A 19,822-nucleotide genomic window follows, 5' to 3' on the forward strand; every position below is an offset into this window, starting at 1 on the left:
TTTGAGCGGCTGCTCCCTCCGAGCACCGAGTCCCTCCCAGCTGAAGGAGCCTGACCCTTTTTTGCTCCTCGATTTTTCAGGGAGCAAAGCTCTCCCTGAGCAGCCCCCTGGGTGCTCCTGCAGCCCCACAGAGCCTGGAGCTGCTGTGCTCTGCCTCCACACTCAGATTTTGGGCAGGAATTGGAGCCCTGGACTTGCCAGGTGACGGAGAGCAGAGCTCAGGGCTCTTCCCTTGGCATCTCTCATCCCGGTGAGGGAAGAGCCCGGCGGCTTTTCCGTGCCTGGAGCAGTCCTTAGACCTGGAACACCTGGAAATCCTCCTGGGCAGGAGGGGAGGAGCTGCGGGGGGAGCCCATCTCCTTCTCCTCAGCCTCCCACAGGTTGTCGTAGCTGAAGTCGCTCTGGAAGCTCTGGAGCTCGGCGTAGTCGTGGTAGGACAAGGAGTCCTGGCAGGGACAGGTGACATCTGCCAGCTCATAGGTGCCAGAGTTGCCACCTGTGGGGACACCGGGGGGACAAGGGGTCACGGGGCAGCCCGGAGCGGGGGGAGGGGGTGGGAGGAAGAGGAGGAAAATTCCAGAGTTGGGGGAGAGTGCCAGGAATGAGGCAGGAGTCCCTCGAGGTGACAGGGGAAGGCAGGACAGGTGAGACAGGAACAGGACAGGTGACACTGGACAGGTGACACAGGAACAGCACAGATGAGACAGGAACAGGACAGGTGACACTGGATAGGTGATGCAGGTACAGGACAGGTGACACTGGACAGGTGACACAGGAACAGCACAGGTGACACAGGCACGGGACAGGTGACACAAGCACAGGTGACAGGCACAGGACAGGTGAGACAGGAACAGGACAGGTGACATTGGACAGGTGACACAGGCATGGGACAGGTGACACAGGCACAGGTGAGGCAGGAACAGGACAGGTGACATTGGACAGGTGACACAGCACAGGTGACACAAGCACAGCACAGATGACACAGCACAGGTGGCACAGGACAGATGACATAGGTACAGCACAGATGACACAGGCACAGGAAGGTGACACAGGTACAGGACAGGTAACACAGCACAGGTGACACAGGTACAGGTGACACAGGTACAGGACAGGTGACAAGGAGGGATGAGGGACAGCAGCCCAGCTCTGGACGATGCTGATGGACAGGGAGGGGCTGGAGCAGCCCGGGGGTCTCACCTGGGGGATGCAGTGAAGGGCCCAGGTGTTCCTGTGGCAGGGAGGAGATCTGGGGAGAGAGGCACAGCCAGGTGAGGGTGGCACAGCCGGGTGAGGGTGGCACAGCCAGGTGAGGGTGGCACAGCCAGGTGCCATCCTGGGACACTGCCCAGCCTCATCCCTGCTCGCCAGGGTGGGCCCTGGCACGGAGCAAAGGGCCCAGAGCCCTGCAGGGATCCCCCCAGGCAAGCTGGGACCCCGGTTTTGTTCCCCTGCACCCCCTGAGTGTCCCCCTGAGTCACCCCCTGAGTGTCCCCTGCACCCCCCAAGTGTCCCCTGCACCCTCTGAGTGTCCCCCTGAAACCTCTGTGTCCCCTGCACCCCGAGTGTCCCTGCACCACCCAAGTGTCCCCTGCACCCTGAGTGTCCCCTTCACCCCATGAGTGTCCCCGCACCCCCTGAGTCACCCCCCCCGAGTGTCCCCTGCACCACCCAAATGTCCCCTTCACCCCCTGAGTGTCCCTGCACCCCCTGAGTCACCCCCCCCGAGTGTCCCCTGCACCACCCAAATGTCCCCTTCACCCCCTGAGTGTCTCTGCACCCCCGAGTCACCCCCCCCCGAGTGTCCCCTGCACCCTCTGAGTGTCCCTTCACCCCCTGAGTGTCTCTGCACCCCCTGAGTCACCCCCTGAGTGTCCCCTTCACCCCCTGAGCGTCCCTTCACCCCCTGAGTCACCCCTTGAGTGTCCCCTGCACCCCCCAGGGCAATTTCCAGCCTCACCTCCCCCAGGTAGGAGCCCTGGGCAGGTGCCCACAGCCGGCGTGAGGTGCCCGGGGTGCTGTAGGTGGGGGCCGTGGGCAGGGGCTGGCAGTGCCACTGCTCCAGGGACAGCTGCTGGGAGCCTGGCACTGCTCCTGTCTGCCCGTGGCACTGCAGGAACTGCAACAACACCAGCCCCAGGTTGGTCCTGGAGAGCTGGGAAATGCCCACCTGGCACTGCCCACCCAAAACCCAGCCCTGCTGGGACCAAGGGTTGCTGTTTCCCCACAAATTCTGCTCCACCCCAGTCCTGGAGGTCTCAGGTGGCAGAGAGGGGTGTGCTGGGGCTGGGAATGCCCAGGAGGGAAGGCAGGAGGAGAAAAGAGACTCGAGGGGTGCGGGAGCCTGGAGGGCAGGGGGGGTCACACCCAGGGTGGGGGATGGCTCAGAAAATCCCAACTGGATTCTCCCAGCCAGGAATTCTGGAACAGGCACTCCTTTATCACAGCCTGGAGGTTTTGGGGTGGGCAAGGGGGAGATTTTAGGGTGGGCAAAGGGGAGATTTTAGGGTGGGTAAAGCAGTTTCTGGCTCAGCCCAAATTTGGGAGCCTGGCTCACATCCCTGCCTCTCTCTTGGGGTCCCTGGCTCTGCCCCAGCCCCAATTTGGGGGCCTGGCTCACATCCCTGCCTCTCTCTGGGGGTTTCTGCTCCTCCCGGGGTTGTTGTGATGTACACCTGGTGAGCAGACACGGGGAACCTGCTCCCCTCTGCTCTGGTTTGGAGGAACTGGGAACTCTGCTGGGCCCTGCCCCAGCCCCAAATGCAGCTCTGGAGTTTCCCCATCCCTCAGAGGGCAGGGAAAGAAACAGCCACAGGCACAAGAGCCTGGGAGCTGAGTCAGGGCCAGCTGGAGATCCCACAGGAGGCTGAGCCAGCCCCACTGGGAGCACTGGGGGCACTGGGAGTGGAGGGATCAGTGAAAAGGGGGAGCTGGGAGCTGCTGAGGGCTGAATGCCCAACCAGCTCCATCTGTTCAGCCCCAAAGCTGGATGGAAACTGGCACAGGGCACTCGCAGCTCATCCCCAGGAGGGGTTGGAGAGGAGAAATTGCCCTGCAAATAAAATCCCAAATGCTGTGGGATGATGGGGCCGACTCCTGGCTGTGCCAAGGAGGGGAATTCCTTAAGGAGCAGTCACTGAGGGTTGGGAAAGTGGCATTACCCTAAAAAAATGGATGGAGACATGCTGGAAAACCCTCGGAGGAGGAGGAGGCTGTGTCCCATGAGGCAAGAACCTCCCACTCAGGGATTGCCTCAGGTGTCCCCTGCCAGGGCTCTGGGGACATTGCTCCATCTGCCCATTGTGCCACCTCCCTGCTCCAGGCCCCTCTTCCCATGGAAATGCTTTCCCACATCCATCCTGATCCTTCATCCATCCCCACCCTGATCCTTCATCCATCCTGATCCCACATCCATCCCCACCCTGATCCCACGCCCACCCTGACCCCACATCCATCCTGATCCCACATCCATCCCCATCCTTATCCCACATCCATCCTGATCCTACATCCATCCCCACCCTGACCCCACATCCATCCTGATCCCACATCCATCCCCATCCTGACCCCACATCCATCCCCATCCTAATCCCACATTCATCCTGATCCCATGTTCAGCCCCATCCCCATCCATGCCCATCCCACACCCATCCTGATCCCACATCCAGCCCCATCCCCATCCCATCCATCCCACATCCACCCCTTACCCTGCCCAGCTCCAGCTGTGCCGGGGGGTGATGCTGTGTGGGGTGATGATGCTGTGTGGGGTGATGATGCTGTGTGGGGTGGTGCTGGGAGCCGTGTGCTGAGTAGGGCTCGTGGTACACCGGGGAATGCATCTCTGCTTTGGGATTTTCGGGGATGAGGCTGCAGATGCTCCTCTCGGGGTCCTGCTGCCCGCTGCTCTTGCTCTTGGATTTCCTGGCGCTGTTCCCCCTGCGCAGCTCCTGCGTGGGCAGCCCTGAGCTGCGCCAGCCGGGCTGTGCCAGGCTCTGGAATGAGACCACAGACCCTGGAGCTGGCTGTCCTCAGGCTGGGAATACTGGGAATACACACGGACATCGCTCCGGGCTCGGGAATCTTCCTGGAGCTGCCCTGGGCTCTGCCCCACGTGCTCTGACATCCCTGGACCTACAATTCCTGCCCAGGGTCAGAGCAAAAATCCTGCCTGGCCATCACCTCCACACCGTGCAGCTTTTATTTTGGGATTTCCTCCCGTTTGCCCTTTGACAATGTTTTGTAATCCCCAACAGCTCTAGTACAGGGCAGAGGGCTGGGATGGAACTGGGAATGGGATGGGACTGGAACTAGCACAGGGATGGGACCAGACTGGGATTAGGATGGGAGTGGGATGGGAGTGGGAATGGGATTGGAAATGGGACTGGGAGTGGGAGCCGGATAGGACTGGAACTAGGACTGGAATGGCACTAGGATCCCTCAGCAGCCTTTTCCCTGACCAAGCTGAGCCAGGATGAGCCCAGGCTCCAGGCAGGGATTTGCTCCAAGCCCACAACAAACACTTCCAGCCCCAAAGGCAGTGCCCAGCCCCATCCCAGGGGGATCCCCACAGGCACCCCAGGCTTTTTTTGGGGTTCACTTACATGCAGAGGCTGTGAGTAGCCAGGGGACAGGGGCTCCTCGGGGGCTGGCAGGAAGGAGTGGCCATCAGGCAGGGAGCCACTGGCCTGGGACAGCTGGGTCAGTGTGGTCACTCTCCCTCCGGACGCCCAGGAGTTGGTCCGGCCATCCGAGCTCAGCGATCCCCTCCCGCTGCTGGCCAGCTGCACGGGGACAAGGATGGCCTTGGGGACACAGCCCTGGTGTCCCTGAGCTCTGGGCTGTGCCCCCGTGGCCAGCAGTGGCTGTGCCTGGCGTGTGGGGTGTGCTGGTTTTGGGGTGAGTGAGGGGAATGAGGGGGTGCCCAGTAGGAAGAGGGTGCCAGGTACCCAGCCCCATCCCAGCTGGCACATGAATCTCCTGTTCCTTGCAGGAATCACAGTATGTTCCATCTGGGAATCATTCCACGTTGAGTGCAAAACCCAAATCCCTGCCCTTGTGCCAGTGCCCTGCCCTGGCCGTGCCCAGCCTCTGCTTTTGAAGGAATTCAATGCCATTTCTGCCTCTACAACGCTTTAAATAATCCCCAGGGATCAGCAGCTGGGTGAGAGCTCTGAGCAGAGCCTGCGGTGTCACTGCAGTGTCACACAGAGGGGACAGCCACGGGCTCTCACCCACAGCTCCAGCATCCCTCACCTGGCCGGGGTGTGGTAGCTTTGACCCCGAGAAGCTCTCGGATCCCGAGAGGGAGGAATCGGCGTTTCGGAACTGCGCGGTTTTGAGGGAGTAGAGCCACTCCTGGTAGTCCTGGTAGCTGGGACAGGTCACCCGGATGGAGTTTATCAGTCGGCCTGGAAAAACATCCCCAACCCAGTGCTGATCCCGGGCTGGATCCCTCAGAAACCCTCGGGGATCCTCCTGCTCCATCCCACCCGCATTCCCGGGGATCTGGGGGTGTTGGTGGAGGGAATTCTCTGCCCTCGGTGCTGCTGTGGCTCCCTGGCTCTCCTGCCAGGACACAGAGGATCTCAAATTTCCAAGCAGGGCAGTCTGGGGAGCCTGGATGCCCACCAGGAAGGTGCCACCACACCGACCCTGAGCCCCCGTGGCTGTGCCAGGTCCTCCCTCCCCGTGCTGGGCACTCACCTTCGATCAGGAAGGAGGTTTTGTCATTCTCCTCAAAAAGCACCTGGATGGCGTTGAGTGGGAGCTCTCCCTGAGGACAGAGGGGCAGGACTGGGATCATGGAGCTGGCAGAGCTCCTGTCCTTGCCACGGGCCACAGCTCTGGGGTGCAGCCCCTGCAGGCACCTCCCAGCAGGATTCCTGCACATCCCAGCAGGATTCCTGCACATCCCAGCAGGATTCCTGTCCTCTGCACATCCCAGCAGGATTCCTGCACATCCCAGTAGGATTCCTGCACATCCCAGCAGGATTCCTGTCCTCTGCACATCCCAGCAGGATTCCTGCACATCCCAGCAGGATTCCTGCACATCCCAGCAGGATTCCTGTCCTCTGCACATCCCAGTAGGATTCCTGCACATCCCAGCAGGATTCCTGCACATCCCAGCAGGATTCCTGTCCTCTGCACATCCCAGTAGGATTCCTGCACATCCCAGCAGGATTCCTGCACATCCCAGCAGGATTCCTGTCCTCTGCACATCCCAGTAGGATTCCTGTACATCCCAGCAGGATTCCTGCACATCCCAGCAGGATTCCTGTCCTCTGCACATCCCAGTAGGATTCCTGCACATCCCAGCAGGATTCCTGTCCTCTGCACATCCCTGAAGGATTCCTGCACATCCCAGCAGGATTCCTGTCCTCTGCACATCCCTGAAGGATTCCTGCACATCCCAGCAGGATTCCTGCACATCCCAGCAGGATTCCTGTCCTCTGCACATCCCAGTAGGATTCCTGCACATCCCAGCAGGATTCCTGTCCTCTGCACATCCCAGCAGGATTCCTGCACATCCCAGCAGGATTCCTGTCCTCTGCACATCCCAGCAGGATTCCTGCACATCCCAGCAGGATTTCTGCCTCCTGCACATCCCTGCAGGTTTCCTGCTGCATCCTGCACATCCCAGTAACATTCCTGCATCCTGCGCATCCCAGCAGGATTCATGTCCCTTGCACATCCCAGTGACATTCCTGCCTCCAGGATGACTGTGCAGGGCCGGCGCTCCGTCCTCTCCTCCACAGCAATCCCTGAGGATGCTGAGACACCCTCTGGACAAAATCCCACCTCGGGACGCTCACCAACATCCCACGAACACCTCCAGCATCCCCCGTGCCGGTTCCCACCTTGCCTAGGGCCTTTTCCCACCGGAGGATTTGGGGTGAGCCCCATCCCAGCCCCTTCCCTGCCCCGCACACCGGGCGGGGGCAGCTCCTGTGGTCTCTGTGAAGCTGCAGAACAGAAGGGCCGGGCTGGGCTGTTCGCCCCGGGCTGCGGGGAAGGGAAGCGGCCCCGGGAGGAGGCTCCCGTGCCCTGACAAGCCTGTGGAAAAGCAGGTTCCTGTCACAGGCTGGTGAATCAGCGCCGGGACCGCAGCTCCGGCACCGTGGGAAGGGAACATCGCCTGGGAAGGGAACTTCGCACGGGGCAGGTTTAGGGTTTCAAAAGAGATGAACTCATGGGAGAGCCCAGCCCCGTTCCCAGGAGCTGCAAACACATTCCCGAAACCAGGCTGTGCCCGAGGCGTGTCCCAGCCGCTGGAAAACGCCTCCCAGAGCTGCTCTGGGATGGGGAGAGCTGTGCCTGGGCACGGTCCTCCTCACTCCCGGGACATGCTTTTCCCAGGATAACAATGAAAGCATCCTGCAGGATGCGGAGCCGCGTGGAGCAGGGCCCCAGTGGGTTCAGGGTGGATTCCACAGCCCTGCAGCTCTGCAGGCGTGTTGTGTTTGTCCTTGGCTCGGTGACTCAGGGATGCAGCAGAGCTGCAGCTCCGGGGTCGCAGACAGGTCACTGCTCCTTTTGGCACATTTGTTCCAGCCCAGGAGAAGCAGAGAGCTCTGAATGAGCCATCAAAGGATGCTCGAGATCACAGAATCACAGGAAGGGAAGGATAGAGAGGCCCTGGAGCATCGCCGAGCCCAGCCATTAACCAGCACACCGGGCTGTGTCCCCAGGTGTCACTGGTTGATTTTTAGGACCATTCAGAGTGCTCAGCGCCGCTGCCTGCCTGTGCTGAGGCTCCAGCGCTGCTTCCGCGCACAGACACAGCAGAGAAGCTGCTCTGGGAGCCCTTGGGATGCTCCCTGTCCCTGCTGTCCCTTCTGCTCCCGCAGAGGGAGAGCGCTGCCAGCTCTGCACCAGAGCAGCCTCCCCTCCCCTTTCTCTCCCCTTCCCCTCCCTTCCCCTCCCCACAGCATCAGCTGCTGCCAGGCTGCTCCCAGCTCCCAAATGCTCCCCTGGCACCGAGCCTGGCAGGCGAAGCCCCCTCAGGGGCACTCTGGGGCCGTGCCAGCTCCTGTCTGGTGCAGGAGGGCTGGGATCCCTGCCAGCACAGCCTCCCTCCTCATCCTCCTCTTCCTCCTGCTCCTTCCCCCAGAGACTCCCTGGCAGTCAGCTCCTTCCCCCTGGGCTGCTGGAGGAGGGTGAGGTGTTTCTCATGGGAAGGGATCTTGCACCATCCCCGTGCCTGCTCCCTGCCAGCTGGCACGGGAGGGAACAGCAGGAGCCCTTGGTGTTCCAGGGAGTGCAGGTGCAGAGCAGAGAGCAGCAGGATGCTCCGAGAGGATCTCACCTTGAAACAGAGGCCCTGGGGCTCCTCGGACACAATCACCAGCGTGGAGGGGTAGAGCACCAGGAGCCGGTCGTGCTGCTCCTTGGGAAGCAGACAGGGAGAGGGTTGGACCCCTGAGAGCAGCCAGGGCTCAGAGCTGGAGCTTGGATTTGTCCTTCTGCCAGCAGCCCGGGGCAAGGGCTCTGGGAAGAGCTGAGCTGCTTCCCTGTGCTGGGAGATCCCAACTCCAGCTGCCAGCCCTGTCCCTGTGCTGTCCCCAAGCCCCACTGCCAGCCCACAGGAGCAGTAAGAAATCTTCTTCCCTTTCCATGTGGGTAAAACACCCCTTGGAAGCTGCTGGATTGGTGGAGCAGGGAGGGAGGAGCCTGCACCAGTGACTCCATCCATGGATCCATTCCTCCCTCCACCCATGGATCCATCCATCCATGGATCCATCCATCCATGGATCCATCCATCATCCATCCATAGATCCATTCCTCCTTTCATCCATGGATCCACCCCTCCCTCCCTCCATCCATGCATCCATTCCTCCCTCCCTCCCTCCATCCGTGGATCCATCCATTATCCATCCATGAATCCATCCCTCCTTTCATCCATGGATCCATCCATCATCTCCATGGATCCATCCATCATCCATCCATGGATCCATCCCTCCCTCCATCCCTGGAGTCATGTCCTACCTGGAAGGGCAGGTGCTGAAGCTTCACCTTGGACACACAGAGGATTTCTCCCAGGGATTCCCGCTGGGTCCCTCTCCAGTCCTGCACGGGCAGGTTCTGCACGGACCAGCACAGCTCCTCCTTGGTCCCAGCGCTTGTCCAGCCGCTCTAGGGACAGCCCACACTGACCACGGGCACGCCCAGCCTCCCCTCTCCCTACCTGGGGACCCTTTTGTGGTGTGGCAGGAGCGGGAAAGAACAAATAAATCTGGGCAGGAGGCACTTTCCCAGCTGGGAATGGATAATCATTCTCCACACTCGGAAATGCCTTTCCAAGGGGGACATTTCTGCTTGACAAGTGGGGAGGGAATTAAGACAGCCTCAGAGACTGAGGCAGAGACAATCTCTTGAATCCAGGCCTGGTTTTTGGGCTTCAGCGTCCTCCTCCTCCTGATGTTTTGCAAGCTCTGGGTGGTTGCACAAGCACCCAAAAGTGTGAGAGCTCCTCTGAGCCAGACCCAGGCTCTGGCCCCATGAACCCTGTGCTGCTGGTGGCACCCGTGGGTGGCAGCTTTTCCTTCCAGCACATCCCCCCCCTGCTCTCAGAGTCTTCTTGCAAGCTCTTTTTGCACCTTTTTTTTTTTTTTTTCCCCAGGAAAGTCCCCCCAAAGAGAATCCATCCCAGTGTCCCAGCAGTGGGATGGGACATGGCCAGGGACACCCACCTGGGACAGCAGGGGCAAGGCCAGGCTCCCTCCACAGAGCTGGATCTGCTTCTCCAGGTGGTAAAGCCACTGCTTCAGCTCAGCCTCCGAGGGGCAGAACACGACCAGGGGGTTGAGCAGAGGCCCTGGGGGTGGGAGACACGGGGTGAGCAGAGCAGGGCCAGGCAGGGATTGCAGCATTCATCGGGAACCAGGCACGGCAAAGCTGCCACACTGCATGGCACTCACGGGGTGTGGGGACACCAGAGCTCTGCTGCCACTCATTTCCAGCCCTCCCTGCCACCCTTTTGTCATGGCAGAGCTGCCACACTCTGCACATCCCTCCAAGGGGTGCTGGGGACACCCCTGTCCTGCTGCCACCCATCTCCAGCCCTCCCTGGCACCCTTTTGTCACATCAGCCTTCTGAGACTGCTCCAGCCCCCTCTCAGACACACCCAACCCTGACCACCAGATACTTTTTGACCCCAGGCTAAGAACAAATCCCAAAGTCAGCCCAAAAGCCGGGCCTGACCTCCAGAGCTGGATTTCAGCTTTCAAATCCCCCCAGTAATTTGTGGGAAGGCTGTCTGTGGGCAGGGACTGTCCCAAGGTGCTGCTCCCTCAGCAGAAATCCCCGCATTATCTCCCAGTTTCACCTTAGCTCTCTGTATATAGAGCACCAGCAGCTTTCTGACACAGTTTGTTTATTTATTCATTGCCTCACCGAATATCACCCGTGCCTGCCAAGCTGGGGATGACCGCAGACACCCCCTGGGAAGGAGGGACAGCCCTGCAGCTGGTGGATTTTAATATTTTCAGCTCTCACTGGTCTCAGTGCATGAGCACAGCCTCCCACACCCTCTGCTCCCCACTCCCAGCACAGCCTGGCCAAGGAAATCAGCACCTCTGGCAGGATGCAGAGTGGATGTTGTGATTAATCATTTACCACTCGGCCCATACGAAACCCTGCTGGCTGCAGGCTCTGAAGGATCTATCTGCTTCTGTGGGACTTGCAAGTGCCCAGATAAGCCGGGATAAACGTGTGGGACTTTGCCCTCCCGTGGTATCTTTAGTGCCCTAATTCCTGCATTATTTATAAACAACGTTTCTCGGAGCCTTTGAAGCACGTCTGCCTTGCAGGAAATGCAGGGTAAACAAAGCTCAGGTGGGGAGCTGGGGCAGAACTCCCCGAGTGACTCCCAAACCCATGACAGCAATTTGGTGTCGGGTATTTTCTGGGCATCCACGTGTCCGTGGCTCTGGAGCTCTCCTGTTTCCTCTTGCCTTGGTTTCCCTGTCTTTGCAGGGAGGAGGAAGCGATTCCAGAGCAGCCAGGACAGGGATTCTGCTCCCTGGGCATCCAGCTCCTCACACCAATTAAAAATGTTAATTAAACCCACAGGAATCGTGCTGCCAGGGCACGACCCTCAGCCTGACCCTCACCTCCGGGCGCACCCCCAGGGCATCACCCATTGCCACATCCCAACAGGGCCAGGAGGAAGAGAAAATGAGGAAAGAAACTCCCGGGACACGCCTGGGGCAGCGGTGGGAGCTGCTGGGAGAAGTCTGAGCTGTGAATTCAGCCCCAGCCAGCTCTCGGGCTCCTTCCTCTGTCTGTCCTTCCTTCCTCTGTCTGTCCTTCCTCTTTCCTTGGGAACGCTCCCAGGGGAATGCTGGAGGTAGGAGAGCCCCTTCCCAGGAGGGGAAGGAGCACTTTGTTCCCACCCAAACCCCTCCGAAGGGGTGCCCAGGTGCTCCCTAAATCCCCCCAGCACCCCAGGCTGGGTGCAGTCACCCTCCCTGAGCCCTGCAGCCCCCACACACCCACCTGAGATGTGGAAAGCGTGGTCCTGCTGCCCGGGGCTCTGCCCAGCCCCCAGCTCACGCACCTCCAGCTCCTTCAGAGGCACCAGATCCTGGGGAAGGAGAACAAGGGGTTATTTTGGTTATTTTGGGCTCCATCCTGCACCAATCCCTTGCCATGCTGAGGAATATCTTCATATTCCACGGGGTTTGTTTTGGTTTTTTTCCCATTTTTAGAGAAACCTCAGCAGAGCAACGGTGGAGAAAGACAAAAATTGGGATTGACCCTAAAGGAAAATGGAGCTGCAGACTCTGGATGTTCAGATTCCCACTCTGACAAAGCCCAGGAATAGGTGACAACTTTGTCCTCCCTCTTCTGGGCTCCCTAAACAACCTCCATAAAAGATGCTAATGGCTCCTATGCCTTGGGGCACATTAATTCCTTGTTAATTCCTCCACAATTAATAAACTCAGGAGCTGTTTCTAAAGGAGTCGGGAGAGTTTGGGATGTTGTTTGTCTCCTGATGTGGGAATTTTCAGTTGAAGGCTGCCTTGGAGAGGTTTTGCTGATGTTGTACATCAACCTCAAGTCAGCTAAAGGCTAATTAATAATTTCTAAGAGGAACTAATTTTAAAATCATCTCCCAAACATGCTCAGTTTTAGTTCCTCGCTCGTGTGGAGGAAGGGAACATTCAGGGGTTGTTGTTTTACAGCCGTGCCTGTTTGCCTGTGGTGCAGAACACTTCATTCATTATTTGCAACTCCCCAGCACCACCAGGTTAAAAGATTCATGAGTGGTTTGCCAGCAGAGCTCCCCGAGGCTCAGGTTTCTCACAGAGATGCAGATGAAGAATTCCCCTTAGCCCAGAAGCCAAGACACCCATGGGCACCAAGGCTGGGGGGATTTTGGTTTTCCCAAGGCTCAGCAGCTCCAGACCACCTGAGCAGCTCCCACCTTCTCCTGCCTGTCCCTGGGGTCCTTTCCCCCCTGCCCACAGGGCCCTGAGCTGCTCTGGGGACAGCCTTTGGGACAAAACACCCTTTTGGAGTTTGGTATCCCCCAGGGAGGGACTTGGGGACATCTCCTGGGGTTTGTCTGCCCGGTGCCTCCAGCGTGGCCACAGTGCCCAAAGGCCAGCACGCCCAGGTGATGCCCTACCTGGTAGGTGAGGCCACTGGGACCCATGGACTGGAAGTACAGGTAGGACTGGAACAGCTCCAGGAAGCAGTTGTTGACCTCCTGCAGAAGGGAGACCTTTGGGGTTATCTCAGGACACCTTTGGGGTTATCTCAGGACACCTCCCAGCCTCCCTCTGCATCCCAGACTGATCCCTACACGGAAAAGCTTCTCCAAGGGCCACATCTGTGCTCATGGAAGCCCTTCCCAGGTGTCCAGAGGGATGTGGCACCATGTGGCAGCCCAGGGAATTCTCCATGAGTCCCATTTCCCAGAATTACCCTTCCCTTCCCAGTCCTGCAGGCTCACACCATCCCTGGGCAGAGAAACCCCACAAAGAGGAGCCTCAGGTTTACCTGGCAGTGCTGGAACTTGAACTTGACCTTGGAATAATAAATCATCTTGCCCAAATTCCTGACAATCGTTTTCCTTCTGCCCTTCTTGAACAAGCTGGGGAACCTCTGGTCCAAGTTTTCCTTCTGGTTTTCCTGCTTCTGAATAATCTGTGCCGAGGATACAGGGGGAAAACAGATCAGAGCTGGTGGAAGAGACATTCCCAGGACATCTTCCCAGCAGGGATTCCTCGGAAAGGCGCCCTGGGCAGGTGCCCAGGATGGGCTGTTTGTTGTTGGGTCTCCTTGCCAACGTGGGGCCAGGGGCTCGGTTACTGCTGGGAGCCTGGGACAGATCCTGACCTAAAGCTGGAGTTTCTGGGCTGGAAAAGAGGGAGGGCAGAGGCACATTTCATTTTGAGGTTGTCCCAGCTGCACAGACAAACCATCCCTGAGTGTGTCCTCCACGGGGTGAGTGGAAAGGTTTCCTCTGCTGCCATTTCACCTGGATTCCTCAGCTCTCCCACCTGGGATCACATCCCTCAGTTTCTCTGGCTTCCAGTTTTGGGGCAGAGCCCCACAGCCACAAAAGCAGCTGCAAGGCAGGTTTTTGTCCCTGGAAAAAGCCTGGAAAAGCTACAGGAGTCCAGGAGAGCCAGGGCTGAGGAGAAGAGGCAGCGCTCGGGGCTGGGGGCTTCCCTGATTTCCTGGTGTTACAGGAATTCTTCCCTCTGTACAGCCCCACACCCCTCACCTCTCCCCACCCTGGGGGGGATGAAGCTCTTCCTGCAGTTTTTCTGGGAGTCATTGGATTCCTGGGGGCCGGCTGATGTCCTTGGGGAGCAGGGACAGGATGAGCAGAGATCCCCTCAGCTCCACACCCCGCCTGCAGAGCCTTAAACCTGAGCTTTGCTGGGCACATCCAGACTCCGGGAATTCATCCCGGGTGGGCGAGGGGAGGTTTGGGGTGGCTCCCTGGGGCTCAGCCGGGCTGGTGACACTCCCAGCACTGCCCGATCCCGATCCCATTCCCGCTGTGCCGTGCCAGGGACAGCTGCGGGTGCCTGTGATGGATGGGGGTGAGGGACAGGCACGGACACCCAGCCCTGTCCTGCGGGGCCCCTCCGTGACTCAGCCCTGTGGCATGGGGTCAGCCCCGCTCCGCTCCCGACATCGCGGGGAGAGGGACTGGAGCCGGGAATGGGGCTGGGAATGGGGCTGGGAACGGAACTGGGAATGGAGATGGGAATGGGGCTGGGGAAACTGGGAATGGGGCTGGGAATGGGGCTGGGAATGGGGCTGGGAATGGAACTGTGAATGGAGATGGGAATGGGGCTGGGGAAACTGGGAATGGGGCTGGGGAAACTGGGAATGGGGCTGGGAACGGAACTGGGAATGGAGATGGGAATGGGGCTGGGGAACTGGGAATGGAGATGGGAATGGGGCTGGGGAACTGGGAATGGGGCTGGGGAACTGGGAATGGGGCTGGGGAACTGGGAATGGAGATGGGAATGGGGCTGGGAACTGAACTGGGAATGGAGATGGGAATGGGGCTGGAGAAACTGGGAATGGGGCTGGGAATGGGGCTGGGAAACTGGGAATGGGGCTGGGGAACTGGGAATGGGGCTGGGAATGGGGCTGGGGAACTGGGAATGGAGATGGGAATGGAGATGGGAATGGAGATGGGAATGGAGATGGGAATGGAGATGGGAATGGGGCTGGGGAACTGGGATGAAAGCAGTCAGGACCCTTTCACCTGCAGAGCACAGGGCTCCCTCCAGGGCCCGGCTGAATTTGGGTTGCTGTTTTTAGGACACAAGTTAACCCTTTCTTGCCAAAACCCTCCCTCCAATTCCCCATCTATGGAGCAGAATTTAGGGAACACACTGGGTGCCCGGTAAAGGTCTCACTGGGGCAGCTCAGCGTAGGAAAAACGGTATTTGTGTCACAAAAGCAGAGCAAAGAGCAGCTGGTCATGGGTACAGCAATAACAAAACACAGCTTGGATAAGCAGCACCTGGGAGTGGGGAGAGGGTGAAGTGATAAAATCGTGGGCACAGAGATAAGGAACAGCAGCAGCAGCAGCTGCCAGGGCACTGCTGCTGCTAGGGCCGTGGCAGCCAAAATTCCCAGGAATGAACAAGGCACCGAGAGGAAAAAAATCAATGTGGGAGCTGGGAATGCAGCAGCAGAGCTGGGGAAAAACTTCCAGAGAGATCCTCCCATGTGCAGGAGGGAGAGGGAGAGCTTCCACTTGTGTGGCAAGGAGTAAATGGAATATTTTCCTCTCCCAAGCAAGCTTGGGAAGGGTGGCAGTGAGACTGAGGAGATGGATGTAAAGGCTGGGAGCAGCTCCAAGGCCACAGAAGAACGGGATCACATCACTGAAATCTGCTGCCCTTCCAGCTCCCGAACCATGGGGACACCTCAGCCAAAGCTGAAGGGGTCTGGTGTTTTCCCTCCCTCTGGAATTCTCCCCAGCCTGGGCTTCTCCAGCCCCATTCCAGCCCATTCCCGTTATCCCAGCGCTGCTTTCCAGGCACTGCCCGTCCTTGGAACCCTGGTTCCTGCCGGGCTTTGGTGAGCTGCAGGTGCCCTGACATGTTCTCATCCTACAGGTAGAACGAGTTCCTCTCCTCCTGAACTGCTCAGCCCCTGCAGCCCCCGTGAATCAGCAGCAGGAAGAGCTCAGCTCCTGCCCCGGGGCTCCCAGAGCAGCTGTTTCATGGGAAAAACCCCAAATGAGCAGCTCTGGGGGCACATCCTCCCTCCTGGCTGTCCCTGGGAGCTCTGGGAATCAGGGCAGGGGAAGCTGGGGGTGCCAGAGGGTGCAGGGATGGCACCTGCCCTGCTCCCGAGCCACCTGGTTGGGTGATGCCATCACCTGGGAGGTGGCACCAGAGCCCCGTGCTGGCAGCTTCGCTCTGAGCCGGCCCTGCAGCTGCTGCTGCTGCCAAAAAACACAGCACAGGGAGAGGGACAAAGCCCAGGAATCCTCCAGGCCACACCAGGGAGTTGTGAGTTTGCATCCCCTCTGCCCCAGGTGAGGATAAAGGCTAAAAACCTGTCCCATCCTCCTTCCTTCCATCCCTGGAGAGATCCCAGATCTCCCAGAGATTCCTTCTCCAGGATCCACTGACTCTGACACTCATCCTGCTTCCCCAGGGAATATCCAGGATCCATCTGGGACCTGGATTTTGCTGCCTGGCCCCTTTGGATCCAGCTGATCCCCACAGGGAGCCTTCCCTGGAATTCCCTCTGCCTGGCACTGAGGCCGTGCCTCAGTTTCCCCTTCCCCCCACGCACATGGCTGGGATTGATGAACACCCAGCATAGCCCAAATGCTCCCAAAATTCCACCCACACCCCTGGCCCACCCAGCAGGACCCTTGGGGGCTCCTGGCTTCCCTCTGCCTTCCCTGAGCAGCACTGGGAATGGGAATGGAGCCATGTGGCCACGAGGTTGGGCCGTGCCTGGGGCAGCCCTGCCCTTCCTGATTCCCTTTCCCAAGCTCCTGGCTAATCCACTCCTGCTCCGTCTCATTGTGGCTTGGGAATGAATCATCCCACCTGCCAAAGCTCGCTCGGATTTTTCCCTTCCCTTGCCGGCAACCCAGAAAGGAAAGAACCGAGAGCAAAGTTTGGGGAGATGTCCCCATGTCCCCATGTGCCCTGCTGGGCTCCCAGCAGCACCCCTGGCTGAGCCAGGTCCCCACCACCCGTTCATGGGACCCTGGGCAGGGAACTCAGCTGCTGGGAAGGGCTCATCCCTTCCTGGGATGTCCTTGGGATGGAGCTGCTGCTGCCCCCAGACCCAAAGCCAGCGTCCCTCCCAAGTGTGGGTGGGAATAACCCCCTGGAGCAGAGGGGAAGGGGTTGGAGGTGTTGGAACTTGCCTTTGCTGGAATATACTGCAGGATTTTGTCCGTGGTCGTGTCTCTCTCCTGGCCTCCGTCTACTCCAAAAAAGCTGGGTAACTTTTTCTTGCCATTTTGTCTGCAGAGGGAAGGAAAAAAATACCAAAAAAAAAAAAAAAAAAAAAAAAAAAAAAAAAACAAACAAAAAAAAAACCCACCACATGGAAACACAGATCCATGCTGAGGCATGGTGAATCGTGCCCAGAAATAAGGAAGCCAGGACACCAAGCAAACAATTTGTCACGGGCTTTCGAGTCATCCCAGCCAGCCAAGGGCTGACAAAGCCTGGGAGAACCAGAACGGGATTTTGCTGCATTTATTGGGGTTTCTCTGCTTTTTTACATCTCTTTGCTCAGCCAAATGATCAGCTTGGCTCATCTGTGCCCCCAAATCAGCCCAGGGCCTGGATGTTCCCTGGTAGGACACAAAGACCAGGACACAAACTCAGCCCTGGCAGCTCTGCAGAGCCCCTGGATGGATCCGCACAGATCCGCTGGCAGACATTCCCAGAGAATCTCCTGCCTTGGTGCCTTCCCTCTCCCTTTCCTCCTACTCCCAGTTTCTCCCTGTCTGCACACCAGTCCCAGGTAGCCACTGGTGCTGCTGGGAACTTCCCAGAAGTTCCTTCCTCAGACTGCAGCAGAAAACCAGGATAATCCCCACGAGTGTGGGGAGCTGGGAGTCAGTGGGACAGGAGGAGCTCTGGGGCTTGGCTGCTCCACCACAGGGCCCAGATGTGAGACCCCAGAGCCCAAATATCCTAAGGGATCCCCTCTCTTTTATCCCAAATACCCCAAAGGATCCTCTCTCTTTTACCCCAAATACCCCAAAGATTCCCTCTCTTTTACCCCAAATACCCCAAGGGATCCCCTCTCTTTTACCCCACAGAAACTCCTCAGGCTCCCACATGTTTCTCCCTGATTTCTGGCAGCACAGAACACCAAGGGGACATTTCAGGGTCTCCTTTTAATCAGAAACCCCCCAGCCTGGCAGAGTTTAGGGTTTTTTTGGCACAGCCCTGACTCTGAACCCAACACAGACAGGCCTGGCAGGTCCATGAGGAATTACCTGGTTCCCTCCAGAGCTCTTTCCCAGCTCTGATGGGAGCAGTGGGAAAGCTGGGAAGCTGAAGTGCATTCCCTGGAAGCTCTGTTTTGGAACCTGAGCACTGCCCTGGCCAGTCCAGCCCCAAATCCCCAAAGGATTTCACTAAAGGATGTTTTCTGCTTTGGGTTTACAAACACAAATCCTACAGAGAAGTGCTGGGATTTGGGGTTTTCTTCCTAAAACCTGAGGAGTGGGAATGTTGTTTTCACCATAACTTGGAATAAAAACCACTCCCAAGTGAAAACTGGGAATATCAGGTGTTCTGCACCTTGTCCCGCCGGGGGGAACTCAATTACCCAAACAAAAATTAACTCAGTGGTGCTTCTCCCGAGGGCTGGCATTCCCTGCCGGCTGAGAATTCCATCCCAGGCACTCGGGGCGAGCTGATCCCGGGGTCTGGCAACGCCCAGCACCCCTAAAAACCACCGGGAAATAGGAAATGCCTTATCCCGGGAGAGATCCCGCAGGAAATCCAGCCCCACTCCCACATCCCAGAGGCGGAGGGGGGAACTCGGGGTACTCACTCCTTCTTCAGAGAGGGTTTCCTTCGGAAGGAGCTCCTGAAGCCGCCGGGAGCCTGCGGGACGCAGGCGATGTTCCCCATGCCGGGATCACTGTGGGATCTCTGGGTTCTTTATGGGATCGCTGGGTTCTTTATGGGATCGCTGTTGGATCTCTCTGGAACCGCCGAGGGATGTCTCTGGGATCGCTGAGGAACCTCTCTGGGATCTCTGTGGGATGGATCTCTCTGGGATCTCTGTGGGATGGATCTCTCTGGGATCGCTGCTGGATGTCTCTGGTACCGCTGTGGGATCGTTCCCGGCCGCTCCTCTCCTCGCCGGGACTCGAGTGGTGTGGGCAGAGCCCAAAGCTCGATCCTGCCCCCGATCCTGCCCCGATCCTGCCCCCGATCCCGCCCCGCGGGCTGGGAGGGGCGAGCCCGGTACCTGCTCCCGTTCCCGGGAATCGAGCCCGGGGAGCGCAGAGCGATGGTGGCATTGCCGGGCCACCAGCCGGGCTTCCCGGGCCACCAGCCGGGATTGCCGGGTCACCACCGGCATTGCCGGGCCACCAGCCGGGCTTCCCGGGCCACCAGCCGGGATTGCCGGGCCACCAGCCGGGCTTCCCGGGCCACCAGCCGGGATTGCCGGGCCACCAGCCGGGCTTCCCGGGCCACCAGCCGGGATTGCCGGGCCACCACCGGCATTCCCGGGCCACCACCGGCATTCCCGGGCCACCAGCCGGGGTTCCCGGGCCACCACCGGAATTCCCGGGCCACCGGGGCACGGAACCGCAGCCGCCGGGAAATCCATCCCGGAGCGCTTTCCCGAATGGAATTCGGCCGCCGCAAGCGCGGAGATAAGGATGGAGCGAGATAAAGTTGGTGGCTGTTGTTTAAGCATTAACAAAAAAAATTTCCGGGGTTGCCGTGGTTGGAGGGCTCCAAAGGCTGCCCCGTTCCCGGAGGGATCAAAGATACAAAAAATAAATATTTTATCCCAAACTCCCCAAGAGATCCCCTCTCTTTTACCCCAAATTCCCAGAGGGATTCCCCCTCTCTTTACTCCAAATTCCCTGAGGGATTCCCTCTCTTTACTCCAAATTCCCTGAGAGATTCCCTCTCTTTCACCCCAAATTCCCTGGGGGATCCCCTGTCCAAAATAAATGGGCAGAGGGGAAAACAGGTATCAAACAGGGACACTAATCAAAATCTAGGAATGATGGAGAATGGATCAAGGAAGCAAAGGAAATTTGCATAGCAGAAAAAAAAAAGGAATGTTTGTAGAAGAAACGCTTTTAAAGGAAGCAAACTGAAGATTTCT

The 19,822-nt window shown here is 58.6% G+C and overlaps 1 protein-coding gene across 1 annotated transcript; it reads right to left on the bottom strand.

Annotated features, from left to right (window-relative positions):
• Positions 1-293: 293 nt before the first annotated feature.
• Positions 294-18,603, bottom strand: PLEKHN1 (pleckstrin homology domain containing N1). The gene is made up of 15 exons (XM_062507423.1): positions 18,524-18,603; positions 16,872-16,971; positions 13,001-13,147; positions 12,627-12,707; positions 11,492-11,579; positions 9,684-9,808; positions 8,980-9,126; positions 8,300-8,380; positions 5,698-5,767; positions 5,248-5,402; positions 4,596-4,775; positions 3,702-3,986; positions 1,958-2,053; positions 1,198-1,246; positions 294-496 (listed from the first exon to the last, which is right to left on the bottom strand). The coding sequence occupies exons 1-15, from the start codon at positions 18,601-18,603 to the stop codon at positions 294-296; spliced, it is 1,887 nt and encodes a 628-aa protein (XP_062363407.1).
• Between the last annotated feature and the right edge of the window lie 1,219 nt (positions 18,604-19,822).

This window comes from Cinclus cinclus, chromosome 23 (genome assembly GCF_963662255.1).
Source record: "Cinclus cinclus chromosome 23, bCinCin1.1, whole genome shotgun sequence".
Lineage (NCBI taxonomy): Eukaryota > Metazoa > Chordata > Aves > Passeriformes > Cinclidae > Cinclus > Cinclus cinclus.